The sequence below is a fragment of the Cebidichthys violaceus genome, unplaced genomic scaffold (assembly GCF_023349555.1).
Source record: "Cebidichthys violaceus isolate CVI_PGR_0920_01 unplaced genomic scaffold, fCebVio1.0.p SCAF_8, whole genome shotgun sequence".
Classification (NCBI taxonomy): domain Eukaryota; kingdom Metazoa; phylum Chordata; class Actinopteri; order Perciformes; family Stichaeidae; genus Cebidichthys; species Cebidichthys violaceus.
This window is the reverse complement of record NW_027176964.1, coordinates 8319222-8338470: the sequence shown is the minus strand read 5'-3', so window position 1 is coordinate 8338470 and position 19249 is coordinate 8319222. Positions and strand designations below refer to the sequence as shown.

General features: G+C 39.6%; 2 protein-coding genes across 2 annotated transcripts; both read left to right on the top strand.

Moving 5' to 3' along the window:
* The first annotated feature begins 1760 nt into the window (after window positions 1–1760).
* Window positions 1761–7547, top strand: ppp1r7 (protein phosphatase 1, regulatory (inhibitor) subunit 7). The gene is made up of 10 exons (XM_068701623.1): window positions 1761–1824; window positions 2592–2687; window positions 2941–2996; window positions 3335–3400; window positions 3617–3747; window positions 3992–4154; window positions 4302–4418; window positions 4524–4628; window positions 4766–4852; window positions 5779–7547. Exons 1-10 carry the CDS (start codon window positions 1785–1787, stop codon window positions 5953–5955), a joined length of 1038 nt encoding a protein of 345 aa, XP_068557724.1. The 5' UTR covers window positions 1761–1784; the 3' UTR covers window positions 5956–7547.
* Window positions 7548–8720: 1173 nt separating this feature from the next.
* ubxn7 (UBX domain protein 7) lies at window positions 8721–17926 on the top strand. The gene is made up of 11 exons (XM_068738225.1): window positions 8721–8826; window positions 10390–10543; window positions 10854–10918; window positions 11031–11096; window positions 11270–11382; window positions 11772–11918; window positions 12316–12406; window positions 15059–15189; window positions 15500–16004; window positions 16104–16183; window positions 16814–17926. The coding sequence occupies exons 1-11, from the start codon at window positions 8721–8723 to the stop codon at window positions 16973–16975; spliced, it is 1620 nt and encodes a 539-aa protein (XP_068594326.1). The 3' UTR covers window positions 16976–17926.
* Window positions 17927–19249: the final 1323 nt, after the last annotated feature.

The following is a 19249-nucleotide window of genomic DNA, read 5'->3' as shown; positions in this document are numbered from 1 at the left end:
TAACAAGCTTGTGATCCTGCTTACTTTACATAGTGCTTTTCATGTTTCTTGAATGTACTTGTATTTTCTTTGTGTTGTTCTTCTCACCATAGTCAGTTGTGACTCTGCATACTGTATACCTGCATCAACAACTAAACAGGGGTCCATTTAGAGTGTTTGTGTTGGAAACAGTCAAATGTTCTGTACTAATTAAATACTAAACACAGAGGGGAGCTACTGACTTTGGGTTTAACCTAGAAAACATCCAGTTGTCCATAAGAAGAATTTTTAAGTTTTCTATTTTGTTTTCTTATTGTTATTCTTGTTCTTGGTCTCAGTATTAATCAAGAAGTATACTCACAACCTTTAAAGAAGTAATACCACAGTGTACAAATATATGATAGCAAGTAAAACTATACCTTTTTGGACCTCACACCTCCCTTTTAATTGTTTTTAACTTGAAAAAGTATATACTTTCACCAGACATATCTGTGTCCAGTGAAATGAGGGGCTGAAGTGGGTGTGACCTTTTGTTTGGGAGTGAAGCAAAGCAAAGGGTGGAGATGATAATTATGACCATAGTTATTGTTTTTAGTTTACTATCTACTGATAATTACAGATATGGACACATGAACATATTATGGGAGCAATGTACATGATCAGGCAGGGTCATAGTCATAAAATAAAATAAGATAAGATAAGATAAGATAAGATAAGATAAGGTAATCCCTTATTAGTCCCGCAATGGGGAAATTTACAGTCATAGTCAGCAGAGTAATGTGTGTGCGTGTGTGTGAGTGCATGTGTGTGTGTGTGTGTGTGTAGAGGTGTGCTTGTTTGCATGTGTGTCAGTGGATGAAGAGGAAGGAAGATAAAGAAGTGGCAGAGGTTCCACGCCTATCTTGGTGGAGAACACCACAATGCATTTTACAATGCTTACCCAGAACGTCAGGGTCTTTTCCAGATGTGACACACACACACGCACATGTTACTCTGCTGACTGACCCCTGACCTCCTAATTGTCTCTCAAACAACCCTAACTGCCTGATCATGTTGGTACTTTTTCTAAATGCATATATTGTTCGTTTTCCTTTTTCCTCTCATCATATGTACCACAAAAAAACCTTGGTGTTTCAGTGCCCTTGTGGCACGTTGTTGCCCTGAGGCAACAAACTAAAATCTGGCTGGTGGGTGTGGGGAAGAACATTTTATGACTCATACATTATTAGGGCCCCCCAAGCTCCCCAAAAATGGGGTGAAATGTTTTTTATCCCCCAAAATAAAAAGTCATGCCATGATATAGAAAAGTCTTATCAGTAAAATAATGAAAAGTATAATTACTCATCATGCAAAATAGACCATTGCACAGTAATATCGTTGTATATAATATATTATTAAACATTAACAAGTTAACAGCATTATAGCTCTAGGTTTAGCTTCATATACTGTTGCACATCAATAACAATGGATCATATTCTAGTCATGTATCACATGTTTTGTATGTAAATGCTAATCTTCAATCCAACTAGTAATTAAAGCTGTTAGATAAATCTAATGTAGTCAAAATTGCATTTCTCTCTGAAATTAGGTGCCTCTGATTTCTATTTAAGTACTGAACTTGCAGAAAGGTAGGCCTATTTATTTATTTTACACCACTGCTGCTGTATTGTTTTCGTAAATTCACGGTACAATATGTACTCAGCAGTTTTCAGAAAATGTGTCGCACCAGCGTCATCTAGTGTCTGACCGCAGCACTAGCCTCCACCGGATTGGCTGAGCAGTTGTCAGGACTGTTTACAAGAAACATGGCTTCCAGGTCTGTTGGAGAGCTTCAGGAGATGGAAGGTCAGTACATATGTAAAGATTTAGCCGTGTCATGATTGTATTAGCGTAATCAACCGGCATTCATTTTGACAAATGTATCTGTTTTTATACCAGCACGTCCGACGTGTTTTCCCCTTGTTACAAGCCACACCTTCATCACAGGCTTGCTAGCTAACAGGCAAACAACAACCCCCGTTAGCTGACGTTACACAGTTAACTTACAACTGTCCTGCTTGTCATCTCATTTCAGTTTCCAGAGCTGCGTTGTCAAATATAATGGTCTCACACTCTATTTTATGTTTGACGTAGCTTGTCTGCTCATACAATCATATCCACATTTAGCTCGTAAACCTGCATGCCGTGGTCCACTCAGCTAACTAGCTAACGTGGTTAGCATTGTTTACCCTGTGTGTTAATGGGATGGATTGAGCTAACCTTAACAGTGAGTTTGCGAGTTATAGCTAAACTGCAGCAACTACGGTCCCATCCACAGCAATCAAAACTACCCAATTAATGGTGTAATCCCAGTTTGGCACACGTGTTTTTGCACTGCTGAAGCCTGGTTTAGTTAACAGCCATGGGTTGTGTGACAGTCAGACAGAGGCTGGATGCTCCACATGACATCCCCCCCCCCCCACACTGACTCCTCAGTGGGCGATGAGGAGCTAGGCCCAGTCTGTGCATCACATTACATGTGCATCAGCTAAATGTGTCCTCGATACAACAGCACTGCGTCTGTAATGTATGGTGAACGTGACGATTCGCTTCTCTTTGTCTGCTGACTGTAGTGGACCGAAGGGGTGAGTCCGAGGAGTCTGGTGATGATGAGACCAGGAGGAGGAGCATCAATGGCAATGTGGACCCCAACCAGCCCGCTACCACAAGTAAAGCGTCACATCTTCTCAGCACAGCCACAAAATCAATCAGGACACAAGTCAGGCAGCTGTAGTGTTATTTCAACGTGAATGATCAAAAAGTGTGTCACAGTGCTGTCAGTCTGTCTAGATGACTTCATTACATAGCTATGATTCTTCTCTGCTGCTTTAAAAAAGCCTTTTGTTTTTATATAATGTTTAGGAATACTCTGACTTCATGCAAATATATAAGTTCACTGATTTATCCTTGCTCTTATTGAAGGTAAAGAAGAGTCTCCTGTTGACATGGACACCATCACTTTGGACCCAGAGGAAGAGGTTAGAGGATGATCTGAACACTAGCTTCTGTCCCAAAGTACATCTTATAATTTTACGTAAAAATGTCCTCCATAAGAGACTTCACTTGTCTTTTTGGAAGGTAACATTTTGTGGTAGATTTTATTTGCAGAGCTTCAGAATGGAATCAAAGTTCTTTATTGCAATAATGTGTTAAAATTATGATCTTCTCTGACAAATGTTTCACCACTGCAACTATATCTCTGGTGTATGTCAATCCATATGTGGGCTGAACACTCAAATGTAAATGACACAATTACCCCTAACTACAATTACTTTATAGACATTTTGTTGTCCTAAGCTGTCTGTTTTCTTTCTAGGATGTTGATCTTGTTCATTGTCGCATTGGAAAGATTGAAGGATTGGAGGTGCTACAGAAAGCTAAAGTAAGTAACCTCAGTATGAAGTGTCAGTCAGTGAGTGATGATTTAATGGTAGCAGCATAGTGTTATCCCTCTATTTCTAGAGAAGCCAGACATGGTTGCAACCATGTTCTTTTTTCTTTATTAATCATTTCTTAAAATATAAAATAAAGTAGTAAAATACAGCTATTGATTGTATCTGCACTTAATTATTTTTTCCCCATCTGTCTCTTTGTACAGACACTCTCCTTAAGACAGAATCTCATCAAAAAGATAGAAAACCTTGACAGTCTGAGCTCGCTGCAGGAACTAGATCTCTATGACAATCAGATTCGCAAACTGGAGAACCTGCACAACCTCACAGAGATAGAGTAAGTCTGAAGGAAACGACTGTCTCTATTGTTTCTGCAGATTATAGAGATTCCATCTATTCCATTCAATGTTATTGATATTAAGATCTTTATGGAAAATCTTATTTCCACACACTAGTATCTAGTGATTGTTGGAGTGTGGAAAATCTCTGTATTATATGTTTCATGTAACTGACTTAGAACAAAGACCGACATCTTAAATACAATTAATTCTGATGAGCATACCTGTTTGACTGATCCACAGGCAGCTTGACATGTCCTTCAATATGCTGAGGAAGGTGGAGGGTTTGGAGCAAATGACTCGGCTGAAGAAACTTTTTCTACTTCACAACAAAATTAGCAGCATTGCCAACCTGGAACACCTCACAGGCCTTGACATGCTGGAGCTGGGCTCCAATCGCATCCGGGTACGACATAAAGAGGCTCTCGGCCAGTGAGAAATGAGAAGTCAATGCTACACATCGTCTTTTTCAAATTATGCATCAAAGGAAGTTGGTGAATTAACTATGAAATTGTGTTTATTTGTGTCTCTTTTTATTTTGTCGTGTTCACAGGTCATAGAGAACCTGGATACTCTTTCATCTTTGCAAAGTTTGTTTCTTGGCACCAACAAAATAACTACGCTTCAGAATCTGGAGGGTTTACACAACCTGACTGTTTTAAGCATTCAGGTATTCAAAAATCATCTTCAGCACTTGTGTGAGTGGTTACAAGAATACAATTGAAATGTGTAAATGGAGACACTGGTGAGTCATTTTGTGTACCTTTATTTGCAGAGTAACCGGATCACTAAAATTGAGGGTCTACAGAATCTCGTCAGCCTGAGAGAGCTCTATCTGAGCCACAATGGCATTGAGGTCATCGAGGGCCTGGAAAACAACGTGAGTTAAAGAAATTCCACAGCTTATTTCTGAAAAGACCGAGTGCCAAGCTGCCCATCGTGTAGTTTGCTGACTGTGCAAACATGTACAACAAAATGTGTTCTGTACATTCAAACAGTGTTTGTTTTCCCTCACAGAAAAAGCTTACAACCCTGGACATCGCAGCCAATCGAGTAAAGAAAATCGAAAACATCAGCCATCTGACAGACCTGCAGGAGTTCTGGGTACGGATAGTTTGAATGTAATTTTGATGGTCTTTTATTATGCCACCTTATTATAGAACCCCTCAAGCCTTACCAGTACATGTTTCACAGCAGACATGTTGACTTGACATAGCAGGAAATATAATCAAATAAATAAAAACTAATAAACTAACTAAATAAAAACTAGTAAAATAACAATGTTGCATTAAGAGTCTTAGTGAGTCAGGCCAAAGAGCCAGCATGCAGTATCAGAGTCCTGGAGCTCAACCGTCATTTACTTTATCATATATCTGTGCTTGTCCTGCTTTGTAAAATGCAACTGATTTCATTCATGTTTAAATGGTTAGTACAACGTTTTAAATAAAATACTTTAAAAATAGATCAAAAAATAAATCAAATTTAAAATTGCTAGATAAATCAATTGATACATTTATTAAATTGTACTTTAAAAGAATGGAGTAGCACATGGTTAGTTGAAGAACATGTCTATTTGACAGTACAGGGTTTCAAAGGGAAATATGAAAGCTGTGTTCACAAATTGATGTAATTATTAAATTCTTAAAAGGGAAATTATTTTCATTCATCAGCTTCCTATTGACGGTCCCGTTTACCGACTCTAACCCTGTTTATACAGCACTCTGAGCCGTCGTCTTGCCAAATCAATCTGCCTTTTTGAGCGTTTAAATGCTGCTTACATGAGCATGCACCATCAGCAATTTCTGGCGACAGACATTGAAAGCTTTTACTACTTCCCATAATGCATCAGCGAGGCTTTGCTACAAGAGCCCAGGGGCACCAACAAAACCAAGTGTACTTTGAAACCAAATCCCTCCGAAACAGTATGTTCCAAGAGTGCTTAAAGTTTGTGTTTGAGCTCCCATTACTCAGTCTGTCCTCTTATTGACTGTGCTGTCCTTGGATCCCCCCCCCCCCCCCCCCCCCCCCAGATGAACGATAATCAGATAGATAACTGGTCAGATCTGGACGAGTTGAAGAATGCCAAGTCTCTGGAGACGGTCTACCTTGAAAGAAACCCTTTACAGAAGGATCCGCAGTACCGGCGAAAGATCATGCTGGCGCTGCCCAGTGTACGCCAGATCGACGCTACCTTCATCCGCTTCTAAACCCCAGTGTAAAAATCCACCTGCCAGCTCCGCAGTGTTCTCCCTCACCACCCTGCGTGCCCTACCTCCAAAACAAACTTCATTTTGAAAAACACTGGCCTCACTGATTCATATTGTCACTCCGTACACAAACACACATTCCGACATTCACGCTCACCCACGGCTCACTCAACATACATGTATACACTCATTCACACCTTGATCTATGCTGTTGGGTGGAAGCTTATTTATTTCTTAAGCAGTATATAAACTGTGAGAAGGATTTCAAGAGGTACACCATGTCCATTTCCTCATTTTTTTTTCCACTGCACTTATTTTTCTTCTATTGTTTTGCATGTGAGATGAAGTATGGAGACATATTTCCTCAACTGCCCATCAGGAAAATAAGATATGAGTCTTGTTTATTACATTGTTGAGGCTGCACTGCTATCATATGAGAGGAAAGAGTGGCATTCTTACTATTTAAGGGATTTTTTTGTTTTGTTTTGTTGCGAGTTTATTCTTTTTGGTTGGACAGGGTGAGACTGTTCTCACAAGGTACACAGTGAGTAAACACATACACATTAAGAAAAGATAATTAACATATTGTACAACATCTTTTAGAATGAAGGAATTGCCAAACGTTACCCCCACAGAAACATCTAAAATTATTAATATGTTTTAATAAACTGTTATCATTACTGAAGAAGGGCAAATCTTGATCTCTATGCCTTGTCCACTTATTTTACAGCCCATTCTCTGATTAATAAGAGCAACCTCTGCATTAAAACACAACTCATGAGAATGTGAAGATCGTTTGTGTCCATAAAGATGGTTCAGTTTTTTACCTTGAATACATCACTGATTACAGCTTGTTTTTTGACTTTGGGGAAATTGTTCATATCTGTTCTGATATCAGTAAAATGTAGATTGTTTCTTAAGTGAATTTACTTAATAATGGCGGGACGTGTCTCATATGTGTTGATAACTGATGTAAGATAAATTGTCTTGCTGTTAATTTGTTTTAAATACATTTTGTGGTTTAAAGTTTTCAGATATGTAAAGACACTAAAGTACATATTCTATTATTATTTGGCCTTCAGTACAGCTTAAGGATATATAGTCATGTGTATTTATGTTGCCATGGGATTCCTTAGATCCGGCACTGAGGTGAACACCTTGAAACAAGACGGAGTGACCTGTCCTTCTGGTCCCATGTATATATTGCTTGAGTGCTCTTGTTTTACAATGAACAGGTGATGCATCTTTTATATGAGAATAATTTCCCACCTCAGGACTAAAAGGTCACTTTTGGACACAGCACAGACACATCAGATTACAATGCATTGCTGGGTTTACATGGAGAATGCTCAACTAAGTGCTTTCTGTGCAACATAAGATACTGACCATTATCCTCTAATTCCTTTCATCCTGGTCTAAAGTGCATCTTCAAACTGTTAAATTGGGCTGAGTTAGTATTGTATCTCCCTTTGTAGGCAGGAACATAACAGCATAATATGCTGGTTTGTATTCTAGGTGTCTTTAGTTGACAACTTGCTCTCTTTCAAAGGATTTGAAAGTTATGATCATGAATTAAATTTACGGTTATTGAATTTGACCATAACCCAACTGTAGAACATGTATGAGCCCATTATACATTATTGATGTGAATGTAATGTTATTTTGTATTTAGCTTCAAATAGAATTACCATTGGCCAGTGAGATTGGAAGTGTCACTTAGTGTTGTGAATATAATTTGGACATCTCATGATTTAGAAAATCAGTTCCATCATCACCTTCCCTTTGTAAAGTGAAATTCATTTTCTTTCTTTCTTGTTAATGCCAGGCAGCACAGCAGCTTTATTTGAGAACCATGATTAAGATAGCTTGACCTTGATTGGTTACTGAATGAGCAATTATTCTAATTGCTAGTAGCTGATTATGGTTCATGCTGTTTTCAAACTGAATGTATTATGCAAATAATAAAATTACACGACTTAAAGAGAAAGTCTATGTAGTTTTAATTGTAGAGGTATAATATTTGTCATGACTGATACAGTCCTATTTTAATACTGAGTAGTCAACTTGTCTTGATTTCAGTATCCTTTAGACTTTCCTACGTAGCCTTTTATGTTAACATAATTGAAAATGAAGGGGTTTAACAATAGTGATTCAAAAACACTAGAAAACAGTGCAATTAAGTGTATTTAGGTCACTTTAAAGTTCAAATTCGTAATAATTATTGAAAGTATTCTTGTCCTTTTTTTCCTTTGCGTCCTTAATTAAGGTGCCAGTCAATGTAGATTTATGAATGTGAAATATACTTACAATGATCAGCAACTGAACTATAGGAATTCACTAAATCCACTTACTTACCACTAATCACAAGAAACAACATCACCTAAGATCAATCTGCAAATAACACAAATCCCTACTGATATAACACTGCATGTGGGGAAAAAAAACAAATGAAAAAGTGTTTTCCTATTTTAATTATAAGTATAGTCTAGTATACTTCTTTACATTTTCAGTATCGTAAACTTCTAAATTACATAAAATATAGACTTGAATTGTTTGTTGAATACAGCGAGCCTATTAGACTGTATATATAATTAACACTTTTAGTTTCTAAGAGATTACAAAAAAATTGAAGGGAACCAACAGGATCTGCATACAAATCTATGAATTTATCTTTACCGGACTACATAACCCACAATGCAGAACAATCCTTTGGTGACGTATGGGGCTCGCGCCGCGCCAGGCAGGCATCAAGGACGGCGTAGCGCATGCGCGACATTTATGTTGTTGTTTGTGGCGGTAAGATGGCGGCGCTCGGAGACACCTCAGCTCCGGAGGTGAATGGGTTAATACAACAATTCACAGCAATAACAGGTAAAAATAACATTTTATTGAACGTTTGATTTATTAAGTAGGTTTTGGTTATCCAACTGGAATAGCTCAATTGTCCAACAAACCAGGAAATGAGTGCGTGGATTGAAAAACGGACGTTAAGTCTTTCCCTGGCCCCTACGCTGTCAATGCTTTGCAGAGGGGGGAAAAGCACAGCCAGTTATCTGCTAAACTCAAGTGAAATGCCCCGAAAAGGACCGTAAAACCATCCGCTTTGAATATGATCTGTCACAACCACTTATAAAATCCCTATTTTCTTCGCGGTGCTCACAACAGACACTATCTCGCTCGTCTCGAGCTGATTTTCTGCTCCCTTTTCCACTGCATGTAGTTTGATAATGTGGAATGGACGTCGGCTGTGCAACATTTCCCTTCTTCATCATCAGCCAGGCTTTACGTTGTGTTACTCTTCCCTCTTACTGTGACGCTAACCACGCTCGCACGAGCTCACTGTCTGTCTCCGTCTACGGCTTCAGAGGTTGTCAATAGTTTATGTGTGCTTTTGACGCGATCGACTGTGTTTTATTTCTAAGTTATTTAAAAGAGAGGATACTCAGTTCGGGGGCTGCTGCTGCTAGACCTGGAAAGTGAAACGGACATGCGCAGTGGACACGGAAAGATCAGTGTAGCCAAACGGTGCTGTTCACTTAAAAAAAGACTAAAGTTAACGCTCGGATCAAGTGTTTTGTCACATGCAGAGTATTTCCATAGTTTTATCCATTATGTTGATTCGAGATCGTAAGTGGTTTAATCACAATGCTGGTGTTTTAGCAGCCTGTTCGTAGCACATGCTTGAGCTACATCACTGCTTACTATTTCCCAAAGCATACCAAAGCCTTTGTTAAGACCGGATGCATTTTTTTTCCTACGTTAACTTTCAGGCAGTCGTTTCGCTTTCATTCAGTTTAGTACAGTGTTGCAGTCAACATGCAAAGACCTGCTGGTTATCCATCACAGTGAACAGCATCACTGGCTTTTAGGAAGTTACACTGTTGTTGCATTTCACTGGACCCCATTGTTGGGAAGCTTAATTTGGCATTTACATTAAAGGAGGATGTCATTTTGACAAAAAACAATATTAAACAACAGGTGTTGACGAGGTGTTTGACCGGCCTGTTTCAGTTGTGTGCGTTGTCACAAAAGAGCTGAATGAATGAAAATTTGTGGCCTTCCTAAAGGCAAGCAACCAAACGAAAACTGTTTAGCAGTATGTACATGTGATATGTAGTAAACAGGTAAAAATATAAAGTATACATTAGTATGATACTTTAAATTGATTCATTCGTTATGCTGATGTTTTTTATGTGGTATGCCATCAGTTTTACTGTTTGGCTCATTTAAATCTTACTAGATATACATTACATTTCTAATGTTTACAGGTTTAAAGATGCATCATCGCTATAGATGTGTGCAGATAAGACGTGTATATAAACTGCCTTTGTGGTCATTTAGAAACGGTGTCCCCCCATCGCACAGTTTGTCACCCTGTGAGCACTGACTTGAGTTCATCATGCAAACTCTAACCTATGTTCGACACTGTTTAAGGGGCCACAGAGAGCGTAGGACAACATATGTTGGAAGCATGCAACAACAACCTGGAGATGGCAGTGACCATGTTCCTGGACGGAGGCGGGATTGCAGAGGAGCCCAGCACCAGCTCCAGTTCAGCAGCTTCAAGCAGCAGAGCTCCCCCCTCAGAGTAGGCTGATATTTATCCTCACAAACTTCTCTCAGATCCAAGTAAAACAAAGTTGTTCTTTTTGCTACATTTTACTTTCTTAAAGATACAATCTCTGTGTTCTTTGTATAGTGCTCCATATTTTTCTCTTAGTTTAGAGTTGTTGTTTTTGTTGTGGTTGTTAACGGTGGGCTGGGAGGAGAATTTGGGGCTCTGAGCACTGCTGTGATTTGTCTTACTAACAAAATAAGAGAGTGCGTCTTTATAACTTGTTTGATACCAGATGTTTTGCTTCTTAAAATAATACTGTATATATTGCCTTATGTCTCAGTGAAGTACGAGCACCCATTCCCCAGAAGCAGGACATATTGGTGGAACCGGAACCATTGTTTGGAGGTATTATACTTTTCTTATTTGACCTCATGCAAACAGATGTTAAACTCAATTGTTGTTTTCGACTGTGCTGTTTCAGTCAAACTGACTTTTGATGTGTCTGTTACACACGCAGTGCCAAAGCGAAGAAGACCTGCTCGATCTATATTTGATGGTTTCCGAGACTTCCAAACAGAAACAAGTGAGTAAATTCAGTCTTTCCGAGCTTAAAGGACGCGGTCGGAAGTGAATGTGGTGTAGTTTAAATACTGCGTAGTTACAACTAATACGACAGTCTGTCACTTTTCTCTCTGTCTCAACCTTTTTCACTGTCTTAACTTCCTGTAATGACTATGAATGTTTTTCTTTTCCTAGTTCGCCAGGAACAGGAGCTGCGTAATGGTGGAACAGTGGATAAGAAACTGAGCACCCTGGCAGACCTTTTCCGTCCTCCCATTGAGCTCATGCACAAAGGCAGCTTTGAGACGGTGAATAGTCAATCACCGGACACTTTAAACCACACATCTTTATTCGGTTTGTGTGAACTCTCATTGAAATTTCAGATGGTCGACTGTGCAGATCACAGGTGGGAAACCAGGTCTGCCTTGTGTGGAAGTCATTTTTGATGCGTGCATTTTCCCTCTCCGGTTGAATGTGCACTCGCAGTATCTGAGAAATCAGCGAGTGTAATGTGATCATGTGATCTCATACCACTAATGTAGGCGGTAATGATTGTTCTCCATAAAGAAACACACTTGTACTTCATCAAGCTCTAGCTTAACCTTCTGGTCTTCGTCCAGACTCGCCAATTTAACAATTACTTTGCTCACTAATTGTCAAAATCCAGCTTGATTTCCTGTGTTGTTTGTGCTTACAGGCTAAAGACTGTGGACAATTGGAGAACAAGTGGCTCATGATCAACATTCAAAATGTTCAGGACTTTGCCTGCCAGTGCCTGAACAGAGATGTTTGGAGTAACGATGCAGTGAAGACCATCATCAGAGAACACTTTATATTCTGGCAGGTTTGTAGTTTCAGAGCTCTGGCATGCTTTCATGTTCCTGCAAAACGTGTCGAGGTCTTTGCGAAGGCTGCTAAACTCATTTGATGGGACGGTGAAGTTGAAACTCCATTAATGTGATGAGAAAGGATATCAGTCAGTGATGCAGAAATGGAGACTATCGTCAGTACAGCAAGAGAAACGGAACGTAATAGTGCATTAACGGTGCAAACGTTTTTTCAAGTACACGATAATGTTGTAGTACCCACTTCTTCTTCTTCTTCCACAAAAAGCCTTGCAATCAGCACACAAAATCCTTTTTATCTCATAATCCAAATATTCACATATATGTTACTCAATTCAAGTATATGTGGTGAGAGGTTAATGTCTGTCTTTTATTGTACATTTCCTTTCATTACAGGTTTATCATGATAGTGAGGAGGGACAGAGATACATCCAGTTCTATAAGCTGAACAAGTTTCCCTATATTTCCATCCTCGATCCCAGAACAGGTGAGTTAGTTAGTCTCAGCATTATCCACAGCTCTGATCTTCAATGACACCATATTTAAAGACGTTTATTGAAAATATTCTGGTACAGGATATAAATCATCAACGCCAGACTCTCCAACTAAAACCAATGAACAAATACAACAAAAACAATACCACAATATACTTGTTTAAAATACCAATAGTTTCACAAATACAAAAAAGTAAACTTTTTTATTTGTACAAAATAATTTTTGTGGACCAGAATTTGAATCTATTTTTAAAAAGTTAACTCAAGGAGCCGGCACTACATCCTATTGAAACTTTTGGTAAAATTTAAAGGAGCTCCCTCTTAAATTATACCTGTTATTCCAAAAGTAGATGTGATATTATATATTCTGTGCACAAGCTTATAACCATCAATCATGTCATCTCTACGTCTCCTAGACAAGGGTGGGTAATTGTAATTGCATGACATCTGTTTAAGTTCAATTAGCTTTTAAAATCTTTATGTCTATTTTCATTGATAAGGACACTAGACCCATCTTGCAAATTTAAGAGGAGGTATTACAAAGGATTTTTATTTTTTATTTTTATATATATATATATGTGTATATACAGTTGTGGTCAAAAGTTTACATACACTTGTAAAGAACATAATGTCATGGCTCTCTTGAGTTTCCAGTTATTTCTACAACTCTGATTTTTCTCTGATAGAGTGATTGGAACAGATACTTCTTTGTCACAAAAAACATTCATGAAGTTTGGTTCTTTCATGACTTTATTATGGGTTAACAGAAAAAGTGACAAAATCTGCTGGGTCAAAAATATACATACAGCAACATGAATTAGCAATTTTGGTGACTTAGAAAGTTGTGTCAATGAAATGAGCTTCATAGCATGGCCTCTTAACTTCTTGTGAGTGATTATGAGTGACTACAGCTGGTGACTTCTCTGAGGCCATTTAAATAGGGCTCATTGGATACAAACGCCCACAAACGCTACAATGGGAAAGTCAAAGGAGCTCAGCATGGATCTGAAAAAGCGAATCATTGACTTGAACAAGTCAGGAAAGTCACTTGGAGCCATTTCAAAGCAGCTGCAGGTCCCAAGAGCAACAGTGCAAACAATTGTTTGTAAGTATAAAGTGCATGGCACTGTTTTGTCACTGCCACGATCAGGAAGAAAACGCAAGCTATCACCTGCTGCTGAGAGAAAATTGGTCAGGAGGGTGAAGAGTCAACCGAGAACCACCAAAAAGCAGATCTGCCAAGAATTAGAAGCTGCTGGAACACAGGTGTCAGTGTCCACAGTCAAGCGTGTTTTGCATCTCCATGGACTGAGAGGCTGCCGTGCAAGAAGGAAGCCCTTGCTCCAAAAGTGGCACCTTAAGGCTCGACTGACGTTTGCTGCTGATCACATGGACAAAGATAAGACCTTCTGGAGGAAAGTTCTGTGGTCAGACGAAACAAAAATCGAGCTGTTTGGCCACAATGCCCAGCAATATGTTTGGAGGAGAAAAGGTGAGGCCTTTAACCCCAAGAACACCATGCCTACCATCAAGCACGGTGGTGGTAGTATTATGCTGTGGGGCTGTTTTGCTGCCAATGGAACTGGTGCTTTACAGAGAGTAAATGGGATAATGAAGAAGGAGGATTACCTTCAAATTCTTCAAGATAACCTAAAATCATCAGCCCGAAGGTTGGGTCTTGGGCGCAGTTGGGTGTTCCAACAGGACAATGACCCCAAACACACATCAAAAGTGGTAATGGAATGGCTAAATCAGGCTAGAATTAGGGTTTTAGAATGGCCTTCCCAAAGTCCTGACTTAAATCCCATTGAGAACATGTGGACAATGCTGAAGAAACAAGTCCATGTCAGAAAGCCATCAAATTTAACTGAACTGCACCAATTCTGTCAAGAGGAGTGGTCATAGATTCAACGAGAAGCTTGCCAGAAGCTTGTGGATGGCTACCAAAAGCGCCTAATTGAAGTGAAAATGGCCAAGGGACATGTAACCAAATATTAGCACTGCTGTATGTATATTTTTGACCCAGCAGATTTGATCACTTTTTCTGTTAACCCATAATAAAGTCATGAAAGAACCAAACTTCATGAATGTTTTTTGTGACGAAGAAGTATCTGTTCCAATCACTCTATCAGAGAAAAATCAGAGTTGTAGAAATAATGGGGAAACTCAAGAGAGCCATGACATTATGTTCTTTACAAGTGTATGTAAACTTTTGACCACAACTGTATATATGTGTGTGTGTGTGTGTGTGTGTGTGTGTGTGTGTGTGTGTGTGTGTGTGTGTGTGTGTGTGTGTGTGTGTGTGTGTGTGTGTGTGTGTGTGTGTGTGTGTATATATAAATAAATAAAAACCCTTTGTAATACCTCCTCTTAAATTTGCAAGATGGGTCTAGTGTCCTTATCAATGAAAATTGATAAGGACACTAGATAATATATATATATATATATATATATATATATATATATATATAATGAAGATAAATGAACAGCATTATCTGTATAACAACATAATCAGTACAATACAGTATGGTTAGCGGATCTGCAAAGTAGTTCTACGTCAATGCAGCCACGCACATCTGCTTTTGCTGCTACTCTGTAATAGATTTTGTTATTGACCCGTGCTGTTCAAAACATGTTCTGTTCAGGTCAAAAAATGGTGGAGTGGAATCAGCTGGACGTGGCGTCGTTCCTGGAGCAGACGACCGGCTTCCTGGCAGAGCATGGGCAGCTAGATGGGCCGTCCTGTCACGCACCTCCTGCCAAACGAGCTCGCTCTGTGGGTCTCTCTTCTCATGTGTCGCCTCTGATTCTCATTCTTTCTGCTCTAATAAGAGCTCTCTCTCTCTCTCTGTCTCTGTTGAAATGTCACAACTCTGAATTGTTTTGTAACTGTAGAGTTATTATCTGGGCTTTTGTTTATTACATAATAGTAGTATATGATGGGGCTTCGTTGTTGTCTGTTCCTTGTCCTAAAGGCTGCATTTCATGTAGAAGATAACATTTTTGTGAATTACACTATTACACATTTATTCTACTCAGCTCTTTGATTTGTTTTCTACAGCTGCACACTCTGTTTTCTGTTCTAGGAGAGTCTGATTGATGCCAGTGAAGACAGTCAGCTGGAGGCAGCGATCCGAGCCTCCCTACAGGAGACCCACTACGAGTCCTCAAATGCCCCCGAACCCCCCGATTCCCCCCGATCCGACGACGAATCCGACGCAGAGCCTTTCTCCGACAGCGAGGGTCCCATCTCTGTTGATGGCTCAGACAGCGAAATACCAGTACCCCACGAAGAGAAAAGTTTTACCAGCAAACACACACCGCTCCCTCTGGCCAATGCGGCTCAGCAGCGTCTACATCCCGATAGTTCCACTTCTTCCCATAGAAAGTCTCCGTACAAAGAAAACAACCACAGTCACAAGAAGGAGGAGAGCAAAAAGAACCACCTGGAGCCCTCAGCTGCCGGTCCTCGTCATCCTCAGCCTGACGCAGATTCTGGAGGCAACCACTGTCCCCCAGCGGCGGAAAGTGCTGGACCATCCAGGACCAGCACCACCAAAACCTGTGACGTGGACTGTCCTGACGACAATGGTACGTCGACGCGTCATTCTAAAACAGTTGTGATGACGGTGACGGGATATGGAAGTTTGAAAGATATTTACCACCATCTTGTTTGTTTTTTCAACCTAGGTCCCAAAGCCAGGTTGATGCTCCGTTACCCAGACGGACAGAGAGAACAAATTTCCTTGTCTTCTAAAGCAAAACTTTTGGTGAGAACACAATACAATAACTCCATTTATAAAAAACGGTCAACGTTTTTGGAAATACACTTCTTTGCTTTGTTGCAGAGAGTCAGATGAGAAGATCGCTAGAACTCTCATGTCTGTACAGTAAGTATGAAGCTGGAGCTAAGGGGAGATGCGCTTAGCTTAGCATAAAGACTGGAAGCAAACTGCTATCCTGGTTCTTTCCAAAGGTTTAAAAATCTGCCTACCAGCACCTTGAAAGCTCAGAAATTAACATATAATAATTGAGTTGGTTTAATCCATGTCGAACAACTTAAAAACTGTGTGAAATCACCCGTTTACTGGTTTTGGACTGCACCACTTGCCATACTCCAGGAAGTTACTGCTTTTTTTAAATTAATTTTTTTACTTTGGTCAAAGCTAGGTTAGCCCTTTCCAGTTGCTAAGCTAACCGGTTGTTGGCTCCAGCTTCATAAAAACTGTGTGGACGTGAGAGTGGTATCTGCCTTGTCCTCTAACTCCAGCCAATAAGCGTATGTCACAAAATGCCAAACTAGTTACTTTAAATAAAATAATTGGGCATTTTCGCCCAGTGAACAATACTGATTGTTACTTTAAATGTCTCACTTCTGTGTATTACTCTTTCTCGTCAAGGCCCTGGTAAGACACGTCCAGTCCAAAGGTTACCCTAATGAACGCTTTGAACTCGTCACCAACTTTCCCAGAAGGAAGCTGGCCCACTTGGACTATGACATCACGCTGCAGGAGGCGGGGCTTTGTCCACAGGAGACTGTATTTGTTCAGGAGAGGAACTAGCCTTGTCAGACACACTCACTTTCGCTTGACTGTATCTCTCTGTGATAGACCTCACCCTTTCACCAATGATCTGGGACGATGTCACTGGCCTTGATCCCGATACCTTTCTGTTGTCCTGGAATTAGGCCTCGATTTTGCCAAGACAGCTCTCGGTGGATGGACTACTTTCCCCGCCGCTCCACTAATCTGAATACTGACGTCTCTACTGACAGCCTAATAACTTTGTACTGCTCTACAATTGGCCAGTAAGGTGTACGGATACCGGCACCCTTTAATTTTTTTAAATTGTGATTTATTCTTTTCTGATGCAGGCTTCATTTTTGTTCTGAAATCTGAGGGACATCAGGAAAGAATAAAAAAAAAAATATATATATATAGCTCATATTCAAATAAAAAAACAACAATAATAATAATAATGGATCACTGATTGATGATGAGGCACCAGAGACTTGTACAAAAAGACTTTTACCTCCCGGAAAGGATGTTTAATGTCAGAGTTTATTTTCTTGCTCTTCTTGTCATTTTCTGTACCTGGGGACAGGTAAAGGGAGGCTCATTCTTGTTTATTTGACCCAAATTTGGTCTCTCACACGGTCCGTGTTTCAACAATTGTAATTATTAGGAAGGCAGGGGCACTAAGAGAAATGGTCCGGAAATTAACAGGTCGGACATCTGTTACGCACTTGTGTAAATCTGAGAGGATTTGGGTGGATCTGCACATTTTTACTCAAGTTTCTATTGGTTAATTAGGGACTAGTAGATTGTTTTTGGATTTCAACTTTTGATACAGAAGGGAATGAATGAAGGGTGGTACATCTCATCAGTCGGACCTACACTGTACAGAGATGGCTTAGAGAGACTGATATTTAGCTGTAGTCACTGTTTCCTTTTCTTTTTTTTATATGCTGCCAAGAAAATATGCTGATGTTGAAATATAACCACCAAAACCAAGGGAGGTTCTGCTTGGTCTTTTGTCCCAATTTCAATGAACTTCACAGGCCGAATGTGATGAGACAAATGTCATAGCATACAATGCAAACCAATATCAAAACAGATATAGGAAAAGTGTTATGGAAAGGTGAAAGCAGCTACTCTTGAGAATCAACTGAAACGACAAATATGTATTACTCTGTATTCTGATATGAGGAATTATTTATGAGGAATACCCTGCTTATTTTATTTAATCAACTTATGTTAGTAAGGCACTAGAGCAACTTCATATAGTTTCTTCTTAGTTAAGAGCCAGGGTTTCTTGTCAGATAGCCTAATTTGTTGGCATTTAGACCTAAAATTGACAATGTTTAGTACATGTAACAGTCTGTGGAAGATGAGAGAAGCACCTCAGAGTTCAAACCAATGCCTCAACAAACCCTACGGCACATTTTAGACAGGATCTGGAGTGACGATGGCTGGAGTAATAAGATACCACAAGCTCTTTATTAAGCTTAAATCTGGGCCATAGGTGGCAGTCATGGGCCTTAAATGGCAACAGTTCTTCAATAAGTAAGGCCAGGATCAAGCAGACCACTAGCCAGTGTATATAATGAAGGTTTTGAATATATTAAAATGAGCCTTACACATGTTTTATGAAGTAGGTAATGAATACAGTTTGTTCAGCCTTAAGAAATTGTTTTTGGGTGACAACCGCTGTTGCAGGTGGTCCTGGAGAGTAGCTGTTTTCCTTTTCTACATTAAAATGATCCAGAGCCCTCCAGTGCTGGAAGAATGGAGGTGATGTGTGCCACCATGTCAGTTTACTAATATCAGAACAAGCTCTGTGGTAGAATCTCAGCTTGAATCATTAGCCATTTAAAGGATTTGTGCAAATGTTGCGATTTGGATATGATGACTATAAGCAGGGTTATAACTATTAACAGCAATGCCACTAACTAAATTACTGGATGAATATTGAAAATCTCTAAAGATAAAAAAAAAATAAGAAGACGTGACCAGTGCTACAGTATTTTCGAAACAAACAGTCCCCCTTCTTCTTTTGTCCCAGTATATCACTGTGATTCATACTGTGGATCACATTTAGTGTCAAGCGTTTGAAAAGAAAATAAACATTTCATTGGTTAGCATCTTAAAATTAAAATTTGTTTTTTCATATTCCCCTTTGAATGAGGGCTCCCAACTGACTATGGTAACAGTGTCTGTACGGGACACGGTCAGAGGTGAAAGAAAAGGACTTGCAGCTGTACAAACAGATGAGGACACTGCAGTGTGGATACTACAGCACACAAAGGGCATTCCTTCACCTTCTTATGTGTTATG